Source organism: Carassius gibelio, chromosome A23, assembly GCF_023724105.1.
Source record: "Carassius gibelio isolate Cgi1373 ecotype wild population from Czech Republic chromosome A23, carGib1.2-hapl.c, whole genome shotgun sequence".
Taxonomy (NCBI): domain Eukaryota; kingdom Metazoa; phylum Chordata; class Actinopteri; order Cypriniformes; family Cyprinidae; genus Carassius; species Carassius gibelio.
Window position 1 is genome coordinate 12,885,739 of NC_068393.1, and position 24,064 is coordinate 12,909,802.

A 24,064-nucleotide genomic window follows, 5' to 3' on the forward strand; every position below is an offset into this window, starting at 1 on the left:
ACAGACAACAAACAAAAAAGTTAATTTACAAGAGCTGCGTTACAATGCATATCAAGTGCATCTCTTATTGAATGTTCCCAATTCCCAATTCAGAAGACCGCACAAACAGCCTATGTCTCTAAATGCTTCTCATACTCGCTCCTCTCGTATAATCGCGCGCGCACTGCACCGCAAATCTCCATCTGGCAGAATGGATGCTCGACGCACGTGCGCAACCTGCGTCGACTCGCGCCTGGCTCCGTTTAAAATGAATGTAAAATTCAGTCTAACTGCTTGCTAATTTCACTTGAATTAAAGGAAGCATTCAGCACATTTTCCACTTGTTCTTAAAATCCCAAATACAGTGTAACATGTAGAATACTTAAATAATTGACTAAAGAAATACAGTTCTTTATTTATGTAAAAAAAAAAAAAAAAAACATTTCCAGTGAAATTCTATAAAATAAGTTAATTATATAAAATTAGTTATACCATTATAATCTTGTCTGCTGAAAAATATATAGAACCCCTCCCAAAACACAATTGAAAATTAAAAGGATTTCAGGGTTATAATGGGAATTGTATTGGATAGAACAACAGTAATTCCTATTGGAATAATGGCAAAAACAAAAAGGAACTTTGTAATGGTTTAATGGAAACTAAGAATTTCAAGGGTTAAGATACTCATGCTGTGCATATTGACAATATTGAGTTGAAGCTTGACTTTACAAATTTGAAATCGCAATATCTGTCAAAAAAAATAAATAAATAAAAAATCTCGCAATTAGATATTTTCTCCATATTGCACAGTTCACACAGGATGCGAGGTGATTTGAAAGAAAAGCAATTAGAAAATTATACTTATGATCAGGGCCGTATAGCTGGGGTTTGCGGGGCCCCGGTGCAGATTGTACCAGTGGGTCCTGTTTGAAATTGTTTAATTTATATGTTCATTCTATTTATGTATTTGTGCTAATTCCACAATGTTTAAGTTGTTTCATGTTTGTAGGTGTCCAGGTACAGAAAACAAATAATTAATTATAAAATAGCACTGCATAGTCTTCATTGTAAAAATTAAATTAACAGTCAAACCAAAATGTATACAGACACCTTCAACATTTCTTACATTATCACAGTTTATTTGCTCTAGTTTATAAAATGGTAATAAAATATGACAAGAACTCAGAGTTGAACTTTCAGAACAAATTCTTCTTGATAATGTCAGATAACTTTGATAGAAAGATATATAATGATATTTAATGGATTCAACCAAAACTTCAGACAACTGTTAGTATGACAATATTTGCACAACTATCAATACTTTGTTGAACAGTTACCAAGCAATGCTTAATTTTTTTCAGTCTGTGATGTGAAAAGGTTGCATTTGCAATTCAGGGGAAAAAAAGAAAAACACGTAAGCAAAACGTAGTGAGGTCAAAGTGTCTGAATAATTTTTGGTCCCATTTTTTTTCTATCAATTTCACTAGTAGTCCAATGTATGAAGATTTTTTGGGTATAATATGTCACAGCTCGTTTTATTTTATATTCGCCTCTCTTTGCGTGAGCCCTGAACACCAGAACACTGTGGTGCTGAAATGGGCTTTTTCACATCCTTTTCAGTTTGTTTAAACTGCGATTTGTATTTGTTCGTTCAGGTGCAAGAGGAAGTTCGAGGAGAACTTCGCAAAGGAGCTCGGTTCAGTGTCGCGGTCTGTGAGACGCGGCTCTGAGACTGTGTGATGCGTGCGCTTCGAACACCGCGCGCGAGTTGAGATTTTCCGTGTCTTGTGTTTGAATGATTTAAACTCTTTTGAATGTTTAAACTGGAAAGTGGTCAGGCTTAAAGACATATGAAAATGATAAGCTTTCGTGACGACACGCAGCAGTGGCCTGTCAACTGTCCTGATAGTCTTTTAAGGCTAGCCTCAGCCAGACTGTTGAGACCGCCGGGGGCCCCCCTTGGCCGTGGGCCCCTATAATCGTCACCACCTTTCACCCCAATTGCAACGGCCCTGGGACTGGTTATATATGCCACTGTTGCACTTTTTCTACATTCTCTATCGCCCCCTTCTGTACTAAATATGTAATACACAAAATAACTGAGTCTGTGTCTGCATATAAATAAAACAAAACAGTACCTTTTGGATTCCATACCAAAGGTTTAATGTGTTCATATATGTCTTTTATGCAGCATAAAAATTATGGTGTTAGGCATTTCAATGTGTAAATGCAACTACAGTTCAAAAGTCATGGTCGGTAAGATTTTTTTTTTTTAAGTATTTCAAAGTGGCCTCTTATGCTCACAAAGGCTGCAAAAATCTATAAATCTGTAATATTGTGAAATAATATTACAATTTAAAATAACTATTTACTTTTTCATATGTTTTAAATTATGTATTATATTCCTGTGATGGCAGAGATGAATTTCAGCAGCCTTTCAGGATTCTTTGATGAATAGTTCTCATCCTAATTGTTATCTTTTGTTACATTCTAAATGCCTTTAATTTCACTTTTGTCAAATGAACACATCTTTGCTGAATAAAAGTGTTCATTTCTTTACAGAAAATCTTACTGATCCCAAACATTTGAAGAGTAGTGCATGTTTTTGGCCACTATATAAATATATAGCAGAAAATGTAATCAAAATGAATCAACCCATACAAATGAATACACTGTTAACATTAAATAAATAACATAACTGAGGGCTCTGTCAACGGATGTAAGCATTTGTTTAATTTTCTTAGCTAGCAAAGAGTTTGCTAGTTTTGATAAAATAAGAACAAAACAGCAGTTTAGGAAAATATATGAGCAGTGAAAAGGACATGAAATGAGACTTGGTGTATTCGATGGTTTTACAGCCCTCCAACACCTTAAAAATTTTGGGAACCACTGATTTAGTATGATGACCATGAGACCTAGTGCTTCATTCTGAAAACTGTCATCAACTTCACAACAAATAAGTAGCAAAGCTGTTAATTCGGAATGAAATAGCAATATGGGCTGTAATGAAAGAATATATATCACACAGAGGGTGATTAAGAAGAGAAATTGAGTCCTGATTTCAGGCTTTTGTCATTTATTTACAGTTCCTACTGACAGTTGTTGTAGCCCATGACTTTAAATCGGATATAATCTTTGACTTCTGTAACGTTTTTCTCCAGATCTGCCAGTTCATCCCGCTGCTGCTGCATCTTCTGCTCGTTCTTGTTAAACTTTCTCTCCAGTTCTTCAAAGAAAGGACACAGAAAAACAAGACGATGAGAAAAGAGCCAAACAAAGTCAAATAACTTGAAAAAAAAAAAAAAAATTCAAATTTTTCATTGAATTAAAAAAAAATAACACTTGGGTTATAGCTTCAGTAAACGATCAGTGCATTTGGACACATACTTCTGAGGGTTTCCATGTCCATGGTGGCCTTCTTCAGCAGCTCCTCTGCTTCTTTCTTCATCTCCATGATTCTCTGGTTGATGTTACCTTCTCCTGTGCCTCCCACAGAGTCCACCTTCTCTTTCAGCTCTTTATACAGATTCTCAGCATTTGCCAGTTCCTTTTAAACACAAACATGCATACACAAATAACATTAAATGTTCATTTCAGAAGCTCTAAATAAATATAGCTAGACATACACACACCTCTTGAAGTCCAGTAGACTCTTGAGTTGCATTGTCAGACTGAGCTTTGGCAACTTTTGCCATCTCCCTGTTCTGCTCCGTTTTATTTTTCAATAAATCTACTCCATTTGACAAATTGGCCAATCGCATCATCACATCCATGAGGTTCTTGTCTAAATTTAAGAGTTTGTTGTCCACCTGTTCAGCGAAGAGATAGACAGGAGATTAGATCAAATCATAAACTACGAGTCGATAGGTTTGGGATTTTTTTGTTATTATTATTATTTTTTTTAAGAAATACATTTTTTTTCTGCATGGACAAATTAAACTAATCAAAAGTGACAGTAAGGACATTTATAATGTTGCAAAAGATTTATATCTCCAATAAATGTTGTTCTTTTGAACATCAAAGAATTCTGGAAAAAGAGTTTCCACAATAAATGTTAAGCAGCACAACTGTTTTTAACACTGATAATAAAAATACATTTTTCTTGAGCAGCAAATTAGCGTATTAGAATGATTTCTGAAGGATTATGTATAAAAATAGAAAACTTTAAATTGTAACAACATTATACTGTTTTTAAATGTTTTAATAAATGCTGTTTTGGTGAGCATAAAATACTTAAAAAAACATGAAAAAAAATGATAGTGTAAGTAAGAAAAAAATGTTAGTAGTAAATGTTAGTCAAAAAAAAAAGAGAGAGCAAGAGAAACATGAAACAATGTAGCAACATTAGTTTTACCAAAGTAGTGATGTTTTGGGCATTCTTGAGGTTTTCCAGGGCTGTGGTCATTTCCTTCTCAGCAGTTTTTATGACACTCTGAGTAGTTTCAAGAGCTTCTTTAGTTTTATTGATGTTATCGCTCACCTCTTCAGCTTTAGTTCTGCACAAACACAAAATCACACACACAAAATGTAATTTACAATATGTGGATTTCTGTGTACCAAAGTGAACAATGTTCTCTCTTGCGTACTTTGCATCTTGAGCTCTCTTAAGCAGATCCCTGACTTTGGCCAGTTGCTCTGTGGTGTGGTTGAACACTCCCTCCACATTGGTGAGGTTGGCGATGTTGGCTTTGATCTGCTCGATGATGTTGTCTATTACGGTCCTGTTGAATGGTAAGGAGATCGCCAAAACCTGCTGGGCCACTTTTTCAATGCTTTCTGGATCTGCTCCCTCCTCTGAATATATCATGAGTTTTAGTATTAAAAAAAGCTTTTTAAGGTTTTCATGTAAGTGATAGTTAGGCATTTATGATAATTAAACATTTTAGAATGACAGTTCGTGCAAAAAATGTAAATCTATGATTTACTCAAATACATATGTTAACATTCAAATTCTAATTATTATTATTTTTTATACATGCAACATAAAAGATGTTGCAAGTTTTAACAAATATTCTAGTGCATCTTGTTACCAGTCATGATGCACCAGGTTTGAATGTGTACAGGTAGAAATAAAATTGTAGAGCTTTGCAGGGGAAGATTTAAGTAACTCAAATTTTTGTCTGTTGGATACATATCACTATTGCCCTACTGTTATACTCTCAGTAAGAGTTTTTTGTTTGTTTTTTAATATTTTTAAAAGTTTTGAAAGGTAGTATAAATTTATTGTATTGTATGGAATTTCGAACAACACAAGGGTGAGAATATTTTTGCACTGAACTATCCCTTAACGTCCTCACATTTCACACAACACAAAAAAACTACTGAAAACACAATCACTGACCATTCAAAAAGTCTTTAATCTCCTTAATGAAGTCTCGTAATATTTTGTTGGAGTTCTCAAAGAGTTCTTTCTTGCTCTGGGCTTTATCGAGTGTGTCCTTTGCTTGAGTCTTCACAGTCTGGGTGAGTTTAGCGATGTCTCTGAGCTGAGAGGTAAGCAGAGATTATTCAGGCTCTTAACACGCATACACACACACGCACTGCACTAGCACAAACAGACAGTGTTTACCTTTTTATCAATGGTTTTTAACTCCTTGCTGGTAGCGGTCAGGTTCTTATGAACTTCATCAGCACTGTCCAGGGCCGTCACTGAGGCACCTACAGTTCCTTTACATCCTTTCCCTCCACACTTCAGCGCACCGTCACTGTCACGGCAGCCAGCTCCTCCACATGGGCTATTTGGACAGCTACTATTTGCACTGGTGTTATCATGGCCACCACATACCTCAAAGCATAAGAAAAACAAGAATCAAGAATGTGTCACTGATAAAGTTAACTTTTTTCTTAGGCTCTCTTCCAGGTCTCAAGCCAAAGTATTGCTCAAAGTCTCTACCTTGTTGCTGAGGTGCTGGAGCGTTTGGTCTATCTCATGAGCTTTTTCCTCCAGTTCAGACAAAGACTTGTTATTGGCAGCGACTGTATGGAGATCTTTTCTGTCTTTCAGCAGGGCTTCTGTACGGTTACGTGTGTCCTCGGACTGTTCCACAGGACTCTGGGGTCCGTATACGGAGGCATTACAGCGCTTCTCTGAATTCAGTGAACTCTGGTAGTACTTGCGGATGTTTTCAAACTGCTCTGTAAAGCAAAAATGACAAAAGACAGTAACATGGGTTAAATGTTTTCAACAAAACTGTTCTGAATATGAATGTAAAGGTGGGTTTACTACCCATTTTCTTGGAAAAGGCTATGGTGTCACTTCCATAATGTGTGTGGCATGGGGAAACAGGACGTTTAATAAAAAAAATGAAAGGCTTTATTGGCTTTACTTTCTTATTGATTGGATGGGGAAAATTTTCCAGTGGAACTGAAGTTTGTTAAATAATACCCAATTAATTATTTGGCTATTAGTTTATATTTTTCAATAGGGAAATAATGGCTATAAAAATAATGACTCAGAGGAACAATATAAATAGAATAACTTTTAGTAAGTTTTTTTTTGTTGTTGAGAAATTGATATAATAATTTACATAATAATTGACTTCAAAGATGTCAAGCATTTAAAGTTGCAGACAACCAAACGGCAGCGAGAGCTTTTAATAAACAGAACATTATCATCTGTTTATCATCTGTTTTCAATACAGTTATCATTCTTTCTTGGTGTGAACTGGAAACCTTAAAAGGAAAGTCATTTCAGATGAGGAATTTTGATGAAAAATTACAAAGTAAGTGTTTTCTTTGGTTAATTTTGATTGGATGTAATATTTTTTTTTTTCAACCAACCCAAACAAAACTTAAGAAATAATACTTTACCTGCAAATCCAACAGTGAGATAGTTCTCTAGGTCTATATGCAGTCGGTGAAGTGTATTGTTCAAGTCTTTCAGTTCTTTCTCCATTGCAGTTAGGTTTCGTTTCAGAGCATTGTCAAGGTCTGCAGTCACATTCAGCTCACGACTCGTGCTCATCAGACGCCCATCAGTCAAAGCGATCTCCGCTCTGAAAATATGTGCATTTAAATGGAGAACAATAAAAATCATCCTCATGTAACGTGCAACTTAAAATGATACTCGCAAAGTGCCAAATGCCACTAACAATGTATGTTAGGTACATAATAAAACAGCGTTTGCAAAATAATGCTCATCAATAAAGATTGAAAATATAACAATTTTTAATGCAAGTGAAATTATTTTTAGGCCCTCTCTGCTAGCCATACTAAAGTGAAATGACATTTACAGTGCCGCCCACTGTGTTCAGGCTTTACCTTAAGTCATCGATAGCCTGGCTTATTAAGTTAAAGGTTCCCTCTCGGTCTCCATCTCGAATCAGGTCTTGAACCTGTGCCAGCTTCTTCTCTAGTTCAAGTATGCGCACATCGCTGAGTCCGGGCACCTCACCCTTTTCCAGAATCATGGCAATGACATCCTTGATGTGGGTCAGATCCCGGACGATCTTGCATAAGGCATCATCCCATAGCTGGAAGCAGGGATGGCAGGGAATGCACTTGGGGAAGTTTCCAGTAAAGCCACGGGCGCACTCATCACAATGTCGTCCTGAAGCCTCCTTCTTACACACACATGCACCTGTTATGCGGTCACACTGAGCCACATCGGACCCCAGAGGGTGGCAGTTACACTCTGATCAGTGGGAGATAAAGGAATAATGATATATACAAAGAGAAGAAACAGAAGTAAGAAGTGTGTGTGTGTGTGTGCACTACTCACGTTCACACTGCCCTCTGGGATCGCCCCAGTGAAACGCCTCACATTCACTGCACTGTCGCCCTCCAAACCCTGTCTGACAATGACACTGACCGCTGAACTACAAGCACATAGAGAGGCAGAAGAAGAAAATCATTAACCCATGAAAACACTGGATTCCAAGACCCTCTTCAGACTAAAATAAAATAAAATAAAAAATAATAATTCAAAATGAGATGAATTAATTATACATAAAAAATAAAGCATCTTTGAATTTAATGTAAGCCCATAATGTCAGATACAACTGTTTAAGGTAGTAAATATTTAGTTATCTAAAGAGTCTAATTTGTATTTTTAATTTTACATTTAATTTAAAGTTTTTTATTTAAATGTATTTAACATTTTTGCAAGAAACACTACCATTGAAATGTTTGGTGGAATAATATTTTGAAAGAAGTCTCTTATCCTCATCAAGGATCCATTTATGTGATTAAAATACAAACAAAAAAACAGTAAAAACAATAATATCATGATATATTATTACTATTTAAAATAACAATTTTCTGTTTTATTTCTGTCAAGGCAAACCTGGATTTTCTGCATCCATTAATATAGTTTTTATTTATCCTTCAGAAATCATAATATGCTGATTTGGTGCTCAAGAAACATTTCTTATTATTATCTTTAATGAATTTAATACATTTAATAAATGAATTTTCTAAACAACATATCGTTCACATAATAAAAGTTTAGTAGCACTATATGTTTTTGGATGTTTGCCATGACAGTTGCCATGCATATTTCACCACATTTGGGGGTTTGAAAACGTATAGTAACATCTGTCCATGTCACATTATATCTTGACCTTCATTTGTTTATTGTCATTTATTGCTTTTTGTTGAGGTTTCAAATTTGAAATAAAGATTTAATGCTAAATAAAGTTATCATTTATTTTAAAGTTAAAAATAAAGATACTGTATGTCACAGAACATACCATGTTGCAGTGGGTACTGAAGGCATTTGGTTGGACACATTCACAGGGCTCACATCCACAGTTTGAACCGAAGTTCCAGTGGTTGGGGGTGCATTGGTCACAGTTGTGACCGATAATGTTTGGCTTGCAGGGGCATTGACCGGTCTGTTTATCACAGTGACACACTCCATCAGCACAGTAGTTCTCTAAAGTGCCTGCAGTTACACAAGTACAGCCTGCAGGACAAGACAGAGTGCAGAATTACATATAAATGCATGAATTCATTCATTTTAAGGGGTAACATGATGCAATTCCAAGTTCTTTGGAGTGTTACAAGCCGTTCGTGAATAGATAAGATCCCTAAAGTTGCAAAGACAAAATTTTCAAACCCAAAGAGATATTCTTTATAAAAGTTAAGACTTGTTCACATCCTCCTAAAATGCCTCGTTTAAACATGCCCCCACGTTTAACGCACTGTGTGGGAAGATTTGCATAACACTGCAAAAATGTTTGTGCGAAGAAAGAAAGCGTAACTTTAAGTTGTGTTTCGTTGTGAAAGCGAAACTACTTTTTTTGCCTTCCAAAAGAAGACACAACTAGAAATCCGTGGTAAATATTCAGATGTGTGCAGCGCATTTTATAGAGGACCAGGACTGTTTCCTGTGCGAGTAGCCTACAATCAGTGTTGTCACGGTACCAAAACTTCAGTATTCGGTACCGATACCAGTGAAAATCCACGTTTCTCGGTACCAATTTCGGTACCAAAGCAAAACACAAAAATATGCAAATTAAAAAAAAGAAAAAAAACTTTTTATCACATTAAAATAAAACCAATGCTATTCTTTATACTTATTTGCAATTATGTTTAAAATTTTTCTACAAGTAATATAATTATGAAGAACAGTAAAAAAGTCTTACCCAAATTTAATTTGTCTTTTGATTAATGAAATTTAAACATTAATTTTTTTTTAAATAAAGGGGATTTGCAATTAAAATTTAAACATGGAAGAAATATTGTGTGATTTATTTCTTTACAAAATAAAGTTTTATTAATTTTTTGAACATTAGTAGCAGTATCACATACATTCTACTAAATAATAGTAATATTTCTAGAACAATGCCTTTATGTAAAAATTAACTTTTATTTTGATGGGCTACTTTTATTTTGACACTGCTTTTGCTCATATGAAACGGTAAAATGCTTGTGAAGTGACTCAGAACCTTTCTGGTGATGTTGTCTATGTATCTTTGTCCTCACTGAGACAGCAGATGCAGAAATTACCACAAGTGCCATGCGCTTCAGTCTATGTAGTAAACAAAACCGCACGTCTCTGCCATTCATTCATTCACACATATACGCGGCTTAACATTTAACTTTAACATTTAACTTTTGCGGCTTAACATTTACAGATACTGGTCCATATGGAGATTTGATTTGATTAATTAATTTTAATTTTGACAAATTCCGTGACTGTCCATAATAAAATGTAAGTTTCATTTTCATGACTGGATTTTGAGATTCCCTCCACGTTTTCTGCTTTGCACTTACAGAAACCTGGTACCGTCAAATTTTCATCTTTTTAGTACCGACTTGGTCCCGAAGTACCGGGTCTTTTAACAACACCTACAATGCTAGTGTTCTGACAAATAATGCTGACTTACAGCCTGTAAGTATGTTTTCATATTTAAAGGATTTGCACTGACTATTCAAAGAGTAGTGCTTGTTGTTGACGTTTCTCTGATCACAAATGCAGACATGGTTTTATGTCTATGCGGCGCGATGCAACGCAACATGTAAAAAGACAGTAAAAGTCATTATAATCTACGTGTTTCAGAAAGGCGGGGCAAAGAGGAGAAAACAACAATGTACAATATGTGGCAAAATAATGTGTTTTTTAACCTTAAACCACATAAACACGTTTAATTATACCAAATACACAAAACATTTTTAAATTATTTAGCAACGTCCTTAAAAAAATGCTTTGAAGCTTTAGAGTCACTGTACTTACGCCTGCAGTCCTGAGCGAGTGCATTTCCATAGTAACCTGGTTTACACTCAGAGCAAGAGTGGCCGTCTGTGTTATACAGGCACTTGAGGCATTGGCCAGTTCGTGGGTCACATGACTCTGGGTCTTGGGGGTCAATGTTCCCGTTGCACTGGCATGGCCGGCATGTCCCACCAGGCTGCTCAGGATCACGATAATAACCGGGGGCACAGAGATCACAGCGAGGACCTTAGAGAGGACACTGTCAGTAAAACTACTTAATGAGAATTAAAAGCTATTGATTTAGTGACACTATTTTACCTGCATATCCTTCACCACACTGGCAGAGGATCTGATTGGAGGCATAATCTGTGAGACAGGAAGCTCCTCTGGAGTGTCCGCCATCAAGGTGTCCTGGACATGGACAGGGGCGACAGTGCTCGCCAGAACCCAATATTGGGTTACCATAGAAACCGTTTACACACCTTAAGAAAGGGAAGAAAAATGTATGCACTTTTTTAGAAGAAAAATATATTTTTAATTTTTTCTAAATAATCTCTAATTACATTAAGACTACTTTTTTTCTCTCACTATTGTACATTTATTACAGAGTAGCCTATGGATATGTGCATATTATTAGTATCATACCATACATTTATTATTATAATAAACATAATATTTCATGGAGCATTATGTTAAACAAAATGCATTAATGCATTTATTTTTGTTAGAAAGTCTCTTACATGTGCTCACTAAGGCTTCAATTATTTAATAAGAAAAATACAGTAAAAACAGCAATTTGTGAAATATTATTGTGATTTAAAATAACTATTTTCTATTTGAATGTTTTAAAATATAATGTGTTCCTGTGATGCCAAGTTGAATTTTCTGCATCCATTACTATAGAATTCTCTGACAAATACAAAGTTCAAAAGAACATTGTTTATTTGAAATAGAAACTGTAAAAATCAAAATTTTTTAATTAAGTTATTGCATCCCTGCAGAATAATATCAACCTATCTTACACTGCCATTCAAACATTTGGAGTCAGCAGATAATATAGAAATATATATATTTATTTACGAATTAATTAACTTAATTAAATAACTTATTTGCGGTCATATTTGACCTATAGATTTCTGCTGTCTCACCCTCCTTTGCAAAGCATACATTACATTGTGACTTCAATCATTGAACTAAATGTAATTTGTCACTGATTTAGTCTCACTGATGTAGTCAGTGCATTGGCCACATTAAGCAGTCTCTCACCTCTCACACAACTGTCCAGCTGTGGAGTCCCTGCACTCATAGCAGGCACCTGTTTCAGGGTCACAGATCTCTGCATGGCCATTACACTGGCACTGTCTACAGTTTGGAAATCCCCACTGACCCGGCTGGCATTCAGAGCACTGGCGGCCAGTCGCCCCATGCTGGCACAGGCACTGGCCTGTCACAGGGTCACACTGATGCCCTACAGAGCCCTGAGAGTGGCAGTCACATACTGTTGGAGACAGAGAAAAGAGAGTGAGGGACGATGTGAAATTACAACAGTTAGCTACAATATAAAAATAACATTGAAGGCCCTATTAAAGGTGTCTATCAATTTTTTTTTTTTACATGATCAATGTGTTTTCAGTTAAATAGCAATTAAAACGCTTTTTCTCCTCTGACAATAAAAAGTGTCTCACCAGTGCAGCCATATGGCCCAAATCTGAACGTCCCTGGTGCGCACTGATCACATTTGCGGCCAATAACATTGGGTTTACAGTGACACTGACCTCCAACTTTGTCACACTCTGCACTCAGTGAACCCTGAGGGTCACACTCACATGCTGCAGAAACAAAAAGTTCAAACTATTACCTCTTTTTAGGAAGCTATTGGTAAGAATCTAAACAACAGCAGGAGATTTTTCAGAATGAAAAAGTTGTTTTGACTGGACATTGAGGAGGGATCTTTGAGTTTGACCCCATCACTGTGAGACTCACCCAGGGCACCGTTATACATGATCGAGGAGATGCTGCAGATGAGAGTAGTGCACAGCTCAGCCAGCGCAGGCATCGGCACAGTCATGAAGGAATCCAAACACATGTACAACTCCATCTCCTGACGTCTACGTTCATCTGGGGCATTGTCACCCAGGAAACCTGGAAGCTCTTCATACTTGGGTATCAGTACAAGCTGTGGGGAGAGAGAAAGATTAAGCTTTTGTCATCATAAGATCAACAGCAGTCTCTATACTTTAATATAATTACACCAGCAGGGGGCACTGCTTTACTGAAGCATATGGGTTGCAATATTCAATTTGGAATGTAGTATGCAAAATGACAATGCAATATGTAAAATGGCAATGCATTTCTGTATTTACATTTACATTTTCCAATACATTTGTGCAACATTTGGTGCAAAATGAAAATTAAATTACATAATTTTCATTTGCCATTTCATACACTTGTTTTAATTTGTAAAATGAATACTAATTTTAATGCTTCATAAGTTGCAAAATTAAAATGAAATTGTATTACAGAAATGATTAGATATTTATAAACTTATAAAGCGTTAAAATTAGTATTCATTTTACAAATTAAAACTAGTGTATGAAATGGCATATGAAAATTAACAAATGAATTGAAAAATGTAAATACAGAAATGCATGTAGTCATTTTGCATTCTACATTCCAAATTGAATATTGCTACCAATATGCTTCCATACTGCTTGTATTACAGTAACCATGGTTAGAAAATTGCCCCATATGCGTTCCTTATTTTAAGCATTTAACCACTCCTTACTGAGTCTATCAGGGTGAAGGCGGTGAGATGCCGGTGAGACACGGCATGGCGCTGGAAACGGATGGAAACCACATACTGGTTGTTTGGCTCAAAGCAAAAAGGCCTTGGCATGTCAACATACCTGTCAAGAGTTGCAAACAATTACTAAAAATATTCATGTACAGTACAGTAATGCATATTTCTTTCCTTTTACTTTACAAATAATTTTAAAAGTATTTTTTAAACATATGCAATGAGGTCCAAAAAATCTGAATGGGGTCCAATGAAAATTTGTAATTTAATTTCTGATTTAAATTTGTAAAGAAAGTTTGAGGTTTTTTAAAATAAAAGTGAAAAATAAAGAAATGTTATGACATAAAATAACAATGTGACTTATATCATTAGACCATAATCATATAATAGTTTTCCTATTTGAAATAAAAACACATTTTGAAAATATATACACTAACATTCAAAGTTTAAAAAAATTATTTAGTCCAAGAATGCATTTATTTGATCAAAAATAATACAAAAATAAAAATATTATGAAATAATATTACAATTTTAAAATGTATTTTTCTATTTTAATATGCTGTAAAATGTTATTTATTCCTTATATTTATTTTAAATCAAAATATCTCGCAGAATTGTCTTTTACTGTCACTTTTCAATTTAATACATCTTTTTTTTCTTTTGTATATCATAGAAATATGCAAGTGTTATTTTAGATATAATTACTAGTTTTATTCACAAACTACCAGTACATTTCACCATCTTTAATCAGGTGAAGCACATACAGTTGTTTCCTTACCCTATGTTAAAGCATTCATTGACTCAAATCCCTTTCCAGCACCAGACAGCCACCCTTATTTAGTTACCTTCAGTTAGACAGGATCTCCACCAGCCTGATAGTGTCTGTGAAGTCTTATCTCCTGCCTGGGTTTCATTTCCTCAACGAAAGACCAGTAATATATCCAGCCTTAACGTCCTGAACTCGCCTGACTCCTTTTACTCTTTTCATTTTCTCTTATTTCTCCCACTTTCTCACTCAACTAGAATCTTATTTTTTTATTCTCTCAGTGTTTGCTCAAAAGGATATACAGCTTTTGACAGAGTCTAATTTACTCCTGCATTCCCTGAGTCTTGGGATAAATCAAGAAATCAGATTAGATTCAGATTACAATGGAACTCAGAAACTCACCCTTGCAGGAAAAAGATCAAAACAACTGCCTTGGAACTCTTTAAAGGAAGCTTTAAAGAGTTTGTACTTTGAACATAATATGCAATAGTACAAAAGTCTACTTTACACTAAATATAAATGGTGCTTACAAAGAAATATGAATGCATACTTGCATCCAAGAACAAAGCATTCATGATGTGTCAGGAAAACACGGACACACATAGACATAAACACAATGATATTACCTCCTGTGGTGGGGCATTGTGACTGTGTACATCAGCTCTGTGGGCAGCATGTTTCCACAGCGAAGACTTGTGGGTAAATCCAGGGATTTGACGCTCACTAGAGCCTCCCAGTCCTCTGTGGACTGCATAAAGTATAGACAAGATGATTAATAATAACATACATTTTAAAACAAGGCTGATATTTATGGATATTTGATAAAGTAAAAAAATTATAACAATAATAAAATAAAATAAACGTGTTTGTCTTGTTTTCCAGTACAACTATCTCAGTGTTCTTTAATCAAGACACATTTTCTAGAGAACCAAAATGAAAAAATTCTGAAAAAAGTATTAAAATAAAATTGTATGATAAAGTTTATGCTTAAAACTAAAATGAGGTGACCTCACTGGAATTTTTTTTCCTTTATTTTTAAAGATTAAACTCGCTTAATTGTTATGCATTTTTCAGAAAAAACTAAACTTTATATCACGCAATTTTTTTTCTTAAATAAATATGTATTACAAAAAAGTTGGGACACTGTACAAATTGTGAGTAAAAAAGGAATGGAATAATTTACAAATCTCATAAACTTATATTTTATTCATAATAGAATATAGATAACATATGACATGTTGAAAGTGAGACATTTTGAAATGACATGCCTAATATTGGCTCATTTCGGATTTCATGAGAGCTACACATTCCAAAAAAGTTTGGACAGGTAGCAATAAGAGGCCGGAAAAGTTAAATATGCATATAAGAAACAGCTGGAGGACCAATTTGCAACTAATTAGGTCAACTGGTTTGTAAAGGTCAGTTGAGGAACTAGAAGCCAGTTGAGGAACTAGAAGCCTGGATTAGACAAGAATGGGACAACATTCCTGTTCCTAAACTTGAGCAACTTGTCTCCTCTGTCCCCAGACGTTTGCAGACTGTTATAAAAAGAAGAGGGGATGCCACAAAGTGGTAAACATGGCCTTGTCCCAACTTTTTTGAGATGTGTTGATGCCATGAAATTTAAATCAACTTATTTGTCCCTTAAAATGATACGTTTTCTCAGTTTAAACATTTGATATGCCATCTATTTTGAATTCTGAATAAAATACTGAAATGTGAAACTTCCACATCGATGCATTCTGTTTTTATTCACAATTTGTACAGTATCCCAACTTTTTTGGAATCGGCTCTGTAGATGTTTACACTGGAAAATTAGACAAAATCCTAAGAAAGAAAAAATGTTATGCAGTGTTTAAGGACCTTTAAACCAGTTTAAACTGGTATTTGTTTTTTGAAACATGGTAGCTGGTTTCTGGTCTAAGCTGGTCCAAGATGGTGATTACTTGTAGTTGGTATGACTAACTGGTTGCTGTTTGTAGGTTGGACTAAGATAATCTACCAGCTAGTCATCAGCTACTATGTTTCAAAACAACCTCTCAAGTGTTTCAGACCACACACCTCTGGCTCATATCTGATTATAATGTCATATTCCATAGCGTAAGGGATATTGCTGATGTTGAACTTGAGGCCAGCGCCGTCTTTAACCCGAGCGAAGCCCGGACCCGTCCATGTGACCATCTGACCTGGTTGTCTCTCTCTATGCACTGTGCTTATGCTGGGCTGGAAACAGATTCACATTAAATTCACAGTGTAGTGCAAGGTGTGGATTGGCTGATGAAGGAGGAGGTGGAGTTATCTGAAAGGAAACATACAGTTTGCTGTAACTGTCGGATGCGTCTCAGTGCTGCTCTCTGCTGCTGGGCAATGTGTCGATGAGGATGACGACGGTTTCTTCTCAGTTGATTATTGAGATGCTGCATACAGTCAGTCTCAGCCTGAGGCCTTGGGTTGCCCTAGAAAACAAGCACACAAACTTAAATATGCAGTATATAACCAGAATATGTTTAATTAGATATTGCATCCCACATTGCAACGTGCTCAACTTCCAACTTCAAACCTTTCAAAAGTTATCACTGTTCCAGAAATTTTAACAAATGTGACTTGTATTGTCTTTTGTGACTCATTACCTGACCAGATGGCCTACAGTTAAGACATTGTTATACAAAATTGGATAAAAAAAATGTGATACCTGACGAAACATGCAGTAGGCAAGTGACAATAAAAGATGCTACTGGTATACAGTACAATGAGGATCAGTAAGATTTTATTCAGCGAGGATGCATTAAATTGATCAACAGAAAAGACATGTATAATGTTACAGATTAAAGGTTCAAATATGCTGTTTGAACTTTTTATTCATCCAAAATTTCTCAAAAAAAAGTATCACAATTTCCACAAATATATTATTCAGCACAAGTGTTTTTTTTTATTTATAATATTTTGTTCTAATAATTCTTATATATATATATATATATATATATATATATATATATATATATATATATATATATATATATATATATATATATATATATATATTAAAACAGAAATGTCAATAATATTTCATATTACTGTTTTTTTGTTTTTTCAAATGATCATATAATACAGCCTTGTTGAGCATTAAGAACATTCTTAACATCCCCAAACATTTGAACACAACATGACACCCTTTCTAGAGAAAGGTTAGTGGGGTGGCAGGCAGTGAAAGTGTGAACTGGAATGGGGATGGTGAAGGGACCGAGAGACTGTGAGAGACAGTGTGAACCAGACAGTGCTGGTGTGTGTTTATATGTGTGGTGTGCATTAATAACGCTCTCTGACAGGCTGGCACCTCTTCTGCTCTCTGATCTTATTCTGGGTCACTTCAGCTATGGACTTGTGGAGCATTCTGCAGTTCGGCTGCATGTTTGTTTGTGCATGCCACAGTGAGTCAGCACAACCTGAGGGGGGTAGAGTGAACCATCCCGGGAAAACCTACTAAATTATGATGAAAAACTGCAAAGAAAATCACTTTTAAACATTTATTTAAAATATGAATGTATATATTTTTAAAGATTTATTTTAACCGGAAAACAAACTGGAACGCAAAAATATTAATTTAGGGGAATAAAGTTGTTTTTACACTGAATTTTTTACCAAAGCTATCACCAAAACCAAGTGTTACAAGGATATCAGATAGACATGCTGCTCTGATTGTTTTGTCTCACAGAAAAGTGGAAGTTAAGTTACCTGAGGGTAACACTCATATCAATACAAACTGACAAAGAAGGCGGTTTTACGCATTACATCAACATTTATGGACTGAAAGATTTTTTTCACAGACATATAACTCGATCTATGTGCCTGATCCTGTTTCCATGACCCTTGATACCAGCATCACCCCCAAGAACATAACAGACACCTATTCATAACAACAGGAAGATTTATAGTAGTACCCTGATAATATGACATGTTCTCTGCAGTTTAGTCTGCCAAAAGGAAAAATAATGCACAGTTAAAATGGCAGTATTAGGTGGACTTTAGAAATGTGATCTCTGTGCAGCTGAGCATTTTTACTCACTAGAAGAGCAGGATCATCAGGGGAGTGACCTAAAGCTTCCTCTGCTTCATACTTGTTATTATCCAGAGAAGCACAGAAAAATGCAGGCTGCACTTCAGAACACTGCCGACCAATCAGATGAGGCCGACACTCACACTGACCGTTGTCCATCCCGCATCTGAAGGTGAAAGAGAACAGAGTTTAGAGAAAACTGTCATGGATCTTCAAATCGCTTCAGATCAAGGGTTTAATGATTTTTTTTTTTTCGTAATGAAATCAGTTAATATTCTGTGGAAGCCCTGAACTGAGAGTAAATATTTTTTCTGACATAACTTTTTCCATAAACTTTTCAAGAATTTTTTTATTTGATATATTTTTACTAATAATTTTTTGTGTGTGTTGTTGTTGCTGTTAAAATTGTATTTAACAGACATTATTTTAAAGTGATTTAAATTTGTCTTAAAATGAAACGGGGGGGAAAAAACATCTGGGAAACAGATTCAAAACGTTCATTGTTTTCACTACTTCGGCACTTCCATTCAGTTCAGTTCTCTAAACAAAATGAAAGAGTTCTTGACTTCGGTACCCATCCCAATCAAATCCCAGAAGAATGCAGGATTTTAATCTTGGCATATCAAGGCTACACCCAGATACCAGACACTTTCTTATTGCTAATCATGGGTAAACACACATTTAAATGCAATAACTGACATCAGTGACTCACCTGCTGCTGGTTGCTCCACCAAAGTCACAGTTGCAGGGTCTGCAGCCAGCCAGATCATTACTGAGTCCCCAGTATTCGGGCTGTACACAAACATATACATACTTTTTTTTGGATTTTCACAGTTAAATCTGCAAAACATTTTTGGTTATTGTTTAAAGTCGTACCAGACATTGATTGCAATAGCGGCCGGTTACGTATCTCTTACAGGAGCAGTCACCACTGATCTGATCACATGGCACCCCCAGCATAGTGATGCCACGGGGGTCACAGTTACATGCTACCAATGACATACACATAAACACAATAAATGTCATATACTGAGGCCCCTTGGTGAGCATAAGAGACTTCTTTCAAAAACATGAATAAAATTTATAGAGCCCGATCTTTTGCATTTTTCAACATTTAAACAGTTTCTAGTGGTCAACTGTTACTGGAACATGTTCATAGTGAGTGTGATGAACTTGAGAAGAAATGACTTCACATGCACTGCACGCACACAGTCACTTACGCTGGCATCCCAGTGGGTTGTCAAGACTGAGTCCATAGTGTCCCTCTTTGCAATAGTCACAGCGCTGACCCCTGACGTTCTGCTTACAGTGACACTGACCGCCAATCATACCCAGATCCAGATCAGTATGACTGTCACAAACTCCACCCCCCACAGATCCCACCGGGTCACAGTTACAGGCTGCACACATACATAGGAAACAACATGAACAACAGGCAGGGAAAAAACATGCAAAAAAAAAAATGTTTCATGAAAATGAACAACTTACGGATACATGCTGCCGGGTCTCTGATGTCTCGAGTTGGATCCTGATAGTAAAAAGGTTTACAGGTCTCACAGTTGCGGCCCATGGTGTTGTGGAGACAGCTGTCACACACACCTCCACTGACGTTGCCCGTAGCCAGATACACCGCCATGTCAAAGTGACACTGGTTGGAGTGACCGTTACAGTTGCATTCTAGGAAAAAAGTCACAAATTAAGACTTATGTGCCATTTGTATTAGAATAAGTACATTTTCTTGAACTTCTACATGCACGTGTACAGGATCTTACCCCTGCATCTGTGTGTATTATCAGTCTCGGCGGGCCTCCAGGGAGCATCATGGTAGAAATCTCTACAGCGCTCACAGTTTAATCCCACAGTGTTGTGCTTACACACACAATGTCCATGAATCTTTCAAATGAAAAGGATGGGATTTATTAAATAGCGTGCTTCATTCACAATCTAACAATAATCATGCCGTTTTGAAATCAAAACTACAAATCCGTTTGACTGATACCCACCATTCCTGAATCCCTGGCGGTCACTCCTTGTACTGGTGCGCACTCTGAAGCGTGACCGTAGCAGAAGCAGCTCCCACGCACAACCAGCTCATACAGAGCATAGTAATATTTCTGTAGCACCTCTGGACGCCGGTCAAGCAGGTTATCACCCAGAGTGTGCAGTTTAGTGAAGTTTATCCGTAGGTTAGTGATCCGCAACAAATCTGAGGGAAGATTGTTAAAGCACTGTGTGATTGGCCGCTGCGTTATATGCAGTGCAGTATACACAAAATGTACACTTGTTATAGTAAACTCATAAATTGGCCATAGTTAATCCAAAAATGTTAATTTACCCTCAGCCTATTCAATATAAGTTATTTTTGTCATTGGAACAGATTTGGAGAAACTTGCTCACCAATAGATCTTCTAGAGTGAATGGGTGCCGTCAGAATGAGAGTGCAAAAAGATGATTAAAACATCACAGTAATCCACAACTAATCCACACAACTTCAGTCCATCAATTTATATCTTGTGATTAGCTGTGTGTTTGTATGAAACAATTTCATTATTAAGATGTTGTCAACGTCAAACAAGTCTTCTATCCATGATACTGTTGCTTACACGAAAACAGCCCAAAACTGTTTAAACAGATATGTTGGTAAATTGTGATGTGAGTGACTTCTTCACTGCTTGAAGCAATTTTTTTTGATTATATAATCATATTTTGCTACGAAGTGAAGGTTTAAAGTTGAAACACTTTAATGATAGATTAGTTTCTCACACACATGCAGCTCCACAAGATCTTAATTGATGGACTGGAGTTATGTGGATTACTTGTGGATTATTTTGATGTTTTAATCACTCTCATTCTGACGGCACCCATTCACTGCAGTGGATCCATTGGTGAGCAAGTGATGTACTGATACATTTCTCAGAATTTGTTCCAATGAAGAAACAAACTCATTGACATCTTGCATGGCCCGAGGGTGAGTACATTTGAAGATAATTTTTATTTTTGGGTGAACTATTTCTTTAATAACATATTGACATAAGGACTAAATACATTTTAATAAAAAATAATAATAATGCACAATAGTTACATGGTAAAAGATTTGTTTTAGTTCACTAACCCTGAATGTCAAGACTGTATGGGTCTTTGACATGAATAGCAGGATCAAGCACTTTGTAGATGACCTACAAAATTATATTAATACAATCAAATACCAGGACTGAATTTAAAAGTAACAATAAAACACAGATTGAAATATCCTTATTAAAATATCCTCAGCACACACTCACCTCTCCTTTAGTGGACGGCTCAATGTCAGAGTAGCGCTCCTCACAGATGACCTCATCAGTAAACCGCAGCGAGTGGGCAGGAACCAGGGGGAAAGTCTTGGTGCAGTTGTAGGCGTAGTAGCGATATGGCCTCCATGTACGGCCAAAATCAGAAGAACGCTCAATTATCATAGCAGCAGGCCTAAACGTCTATGAAGATGCAAACAGAAGGTTAAACTCTTTAGTGAAGAGGTTGGTTCACTTTTACTGATTGATATATATATATATATATACACATATACATATATATATACATATACATATATACATATATACATATATATATATATATATATATATATATATATATATATATATATATATATATATATATATATATATATTTATATATACACTTAACTATTACTGAAATGTATTGTTGTGCTCATGTGTATCAATTTAAATGTATACATACTTTAAACTTCATGATGAGATGAGTAAAATGGAACTCAGCCTCAAGATTCAGTCTAATACTGACATTTTCCTCTCCTGAACACAAACAGATGAAAGAAAACTGAAAGTCAATTATCTAGTATTCAGTGGAAATAAAGTTTTTTTCCCCTATTTTAATATACAGTTTACATTGATTAACTGTATATAACAATGATTTGAATAATTATTAAAGAACAACACTTATTATCATCATGTAATATTGGAATAAAAAAATGAAAAATAGAAACAACAGAAAATAAATTAATTGATTAATATACAAATCATAACAAATTATTGTGTGAAAAGTAAAAAGAAAAAAAGAAAAACAAAAAAAAACAGATTTCATATATTTCAGGTAGTTTAAAAAATATTTAAAATGTTTTGAAAATGTTTGTATTCTATGTTTTAGATTTTTTTATTTATTTGAATATACAGTACAATATGGAATCCGGTATACACCACTAAATATAAAACAAAAAAAGGAAATTTTGACTTTTATCTCAGAAATTCATAATATAAACTCGCAATTCAGACTTCTTTTCTCAGAATTGTGAATTTATATCTCACAATTCTGACTTAATTACTCACTATTTTGACTTTATAACTCACAATTGCATGATTTTCTGAGAAAAAAAGTCAGAATTGTGAAATAAAAAGTCACAATTAAAAAATAAATAAATAAATGTATGCATTTAGCAGACGCTTTTATCCAAAGCGACTTACATTGCATTCAGGCTAACAATTTTCTCCTATCATGTGTTCCCCAGGATTCGAACCCCCAACCTCCAACGTTAACGCAATGCTCTACCACTTAAACCACAAGAACACTTACCATTTTAATTTTTTATTCAGTGGCAGAAACAGGCTTCCATAGTATACATTAACATTAATGTATACTAATAATAATTTACTCTAATAATCATTAATTTAACTACACTTATCATGTATTAAATAAAAACAACACAATAAATAAATAAATAAATACATTTAATAACACATTAATCAATGATAAATTTTTCATTACAAAACACTGAGTGAAAAACCTATTTGAAAAATGAACATGAAGGTTTTTCTCATATTTTTATTTCCCCCCAAATCCTAGAACTTAAGTTTAAAATAAAAAACTTTCAAAGTGGTCTCAGGCTTTTGGGCCCTCACACACCATTTACAGACTGCCACCAGGTAAAATTTCCTCTGCTGTCACTCTGGTAGATGACATTCTCCACCCTGTGGCTCGTGTTGTGATGATAGGCATCGTACGGCTTCTGAGAGTCACACTTAAAGCACTTATTAGAATCCTGCACAAAGACACAAGAAAGAAAGAGTAAAATAAATGTTCATACTGAAAAAGCACTTAGCGATGGCTGTGCAGTCTGACAGAAGCCTCTCCACACCTTTTTCAGGTACAGTTTGATTTATAACAACTTAAACCAGCATGGCTCGTGGCTCAGGTACCTGTCCAGACATACAAAAAAAAAAAAAAAAAAAATCTGGGTCATATTCTGAGCAGAATATTCGCTCAGAATGGGGGGCAAATTCCATGCCAACCTGGAAGCAGAGGAGGAGAATAGGCCTTCTGGATTCAGGTCAGAACATGAGCGTTATCGTGGACGAATGCCAGAGCACTTTGTCTAAGCCGAGTTGTTGTCATGAGCAACAAAACCTCCAGCAGTGGCCTGGCTGAACCGACAGAGACACATGTATTTCTTCAGCACCCTTGAAAAGGTCACAGCAACAACCAGGAGAAGCTCAGTATCTATTTCACATCTTTACAAGCTCTGCAGGACATTGATATCAGCACTATACAATATTGTGCTTACCACACACTAGACACATGCTTACTTTTGAGTGTGCGCTGCCAACTATAGGATTAGAGTGATCAACTGGATTATCAACTACAGGAATGCTGTGCTGGGACCCTGCAAAAACCACATTTCTCATTATTCTAGCATGACTTAACAGCTCTGTGGATTCACACAATTTAAGTGTGTGGACTGAAGTAAGGGATAATAGAGATAAAGAAAGACACTTTCTAATATTTGTGGCATCCCGCTCTAGT

At 35.6% G+C, this 24,064-nt stretch overlaps 1 protein-coding gene across 1 annotated transcript in view; it reads right to left on the reverse strand.

Moving 5' to 3' along the window:
- Positions 1 to 2,118: 2,118 nt before the first annotated feature.
- Positions 2,119 to 24,064, reverse strand: part of LOC127944198 (laminin subunit beta-1-like) — a 32,268-nt gene continuing 10,322 nt past the window's right edge. Inside the window, exons 4-35 of the mRNA XM_052540039.1 lie at positions 23,168 to 23,303; positions 21,989 to 22,062; positions 21,535 to 21,723; positions 21,366 to 21,429; positions 20,257 to 20,459; positions 20,026 to 20,146; positions 19,742 to 19,930; positions 19,474 to 19,653; positions 19,130 to 19,242; positions 18,966 to 19,045; positions 18,263 to 18,419; positions 16,515 to 16,655; positions 16,261 to 16,422; positions 14,826 to 14,947; positions 13,422 to 13,542; positions 12,620 to 12,812; positions 12,322 to 12,465; positions 11,903 to 12,134; positions 10,955 to 11,118; positions 10,658 to 10,882; positions 8,670 to 8,884; positions 7,700 to 7,796; positions 7,240 to 7,612; positions 6,790 to 6,974; positions 5,873 to 6,114; positions 5,549 to 5,764; positions 5,321 to 5,465; positions 4,566 to 4,773; positions 4,334 to 4,475; positions 3,612 to 3,788; positions 3,367 to 3,526; positions 2,119 to 3,205 (exon numbers count right to left, since the gene is read on the reverse strand). Coding sequence (XP_052395999.1) covers positions 3,069 to 3,205; positions 3,367 to 3,526; positions 3,612 to 3,788; positions 4,334 to 4,475; positions 4,566 to 4,773; positions 5,321 to 5,465; positions 5,549 to 5,764; positions 5,873 to 6,114; positions 6,790 to 6,974; positions 7,240 to 7,612; positions 7,700 to 7,796; positions 8,670 to 8,884; positions 10,658 to 10,882; positions 10,955 to 11,118; positions 11,903 to 12,134; positions 12,322 to 12,465; positions 12,620 to 12,812; positions 13,422 to 13,542; positions 14,826 to 14,947; positions 16,261 to 16,422; positions 16,515 to 16,655; positions 18,263 to 18,419; positions 18,966 to 19,045; positions 19,130 to 19,242; positions 19,474 to 19,653; positions 19,742 to 19,930; positions 20,026 to 20,146; positions 20,257 to 20,459; positions 21,366 to 21,429; positions 21,535 to 21,723; positions 21,989 to 22,062; positions 23,168 to 23,303 — 5,307 coding nt within the window. The 3' untranslated portion in view covers positions 2,119 to 3,068. The remainder of the gene's footprint in view (positions 3,206 to 3,366; positions 3,527 to 3,611; positions 3,789 to 4,333; positions 4,476 to 4,565; positions 4,774 to 5,320; positions 5,466 to 5,548; positions 5,765 to 5,872; positions 6,115 to 6,789; positions 6,975 to 7,239; positions 7,613 to 7,699; positions 7,797 to 8,669; positions 8,885 to 10,657; positions 10,883 to 10,954; positions 11,119 to 11,902; positions 12,135 to 12,321; positions 12,466 to 12,619; positions 12,813 to 13,421; positions 13,543 to 14,825; positions 14,948 to 16,260; positions 16,423 to 16,514; positions 16,656 to 18,262; positions 18,420 to 18,965; positions 19,046 to 19,129; positions 19,243 to 19,473; positions 19,654 to 19,741; positions 19,931 to 20,025; positions 20,147 to 20,256; positions 20,460 to 21,365; positions 21,430 to 21,534; positions 21,724 to 21,988; positions 22,063 to 23,167; positions 23,304 to 24,064) is intronic.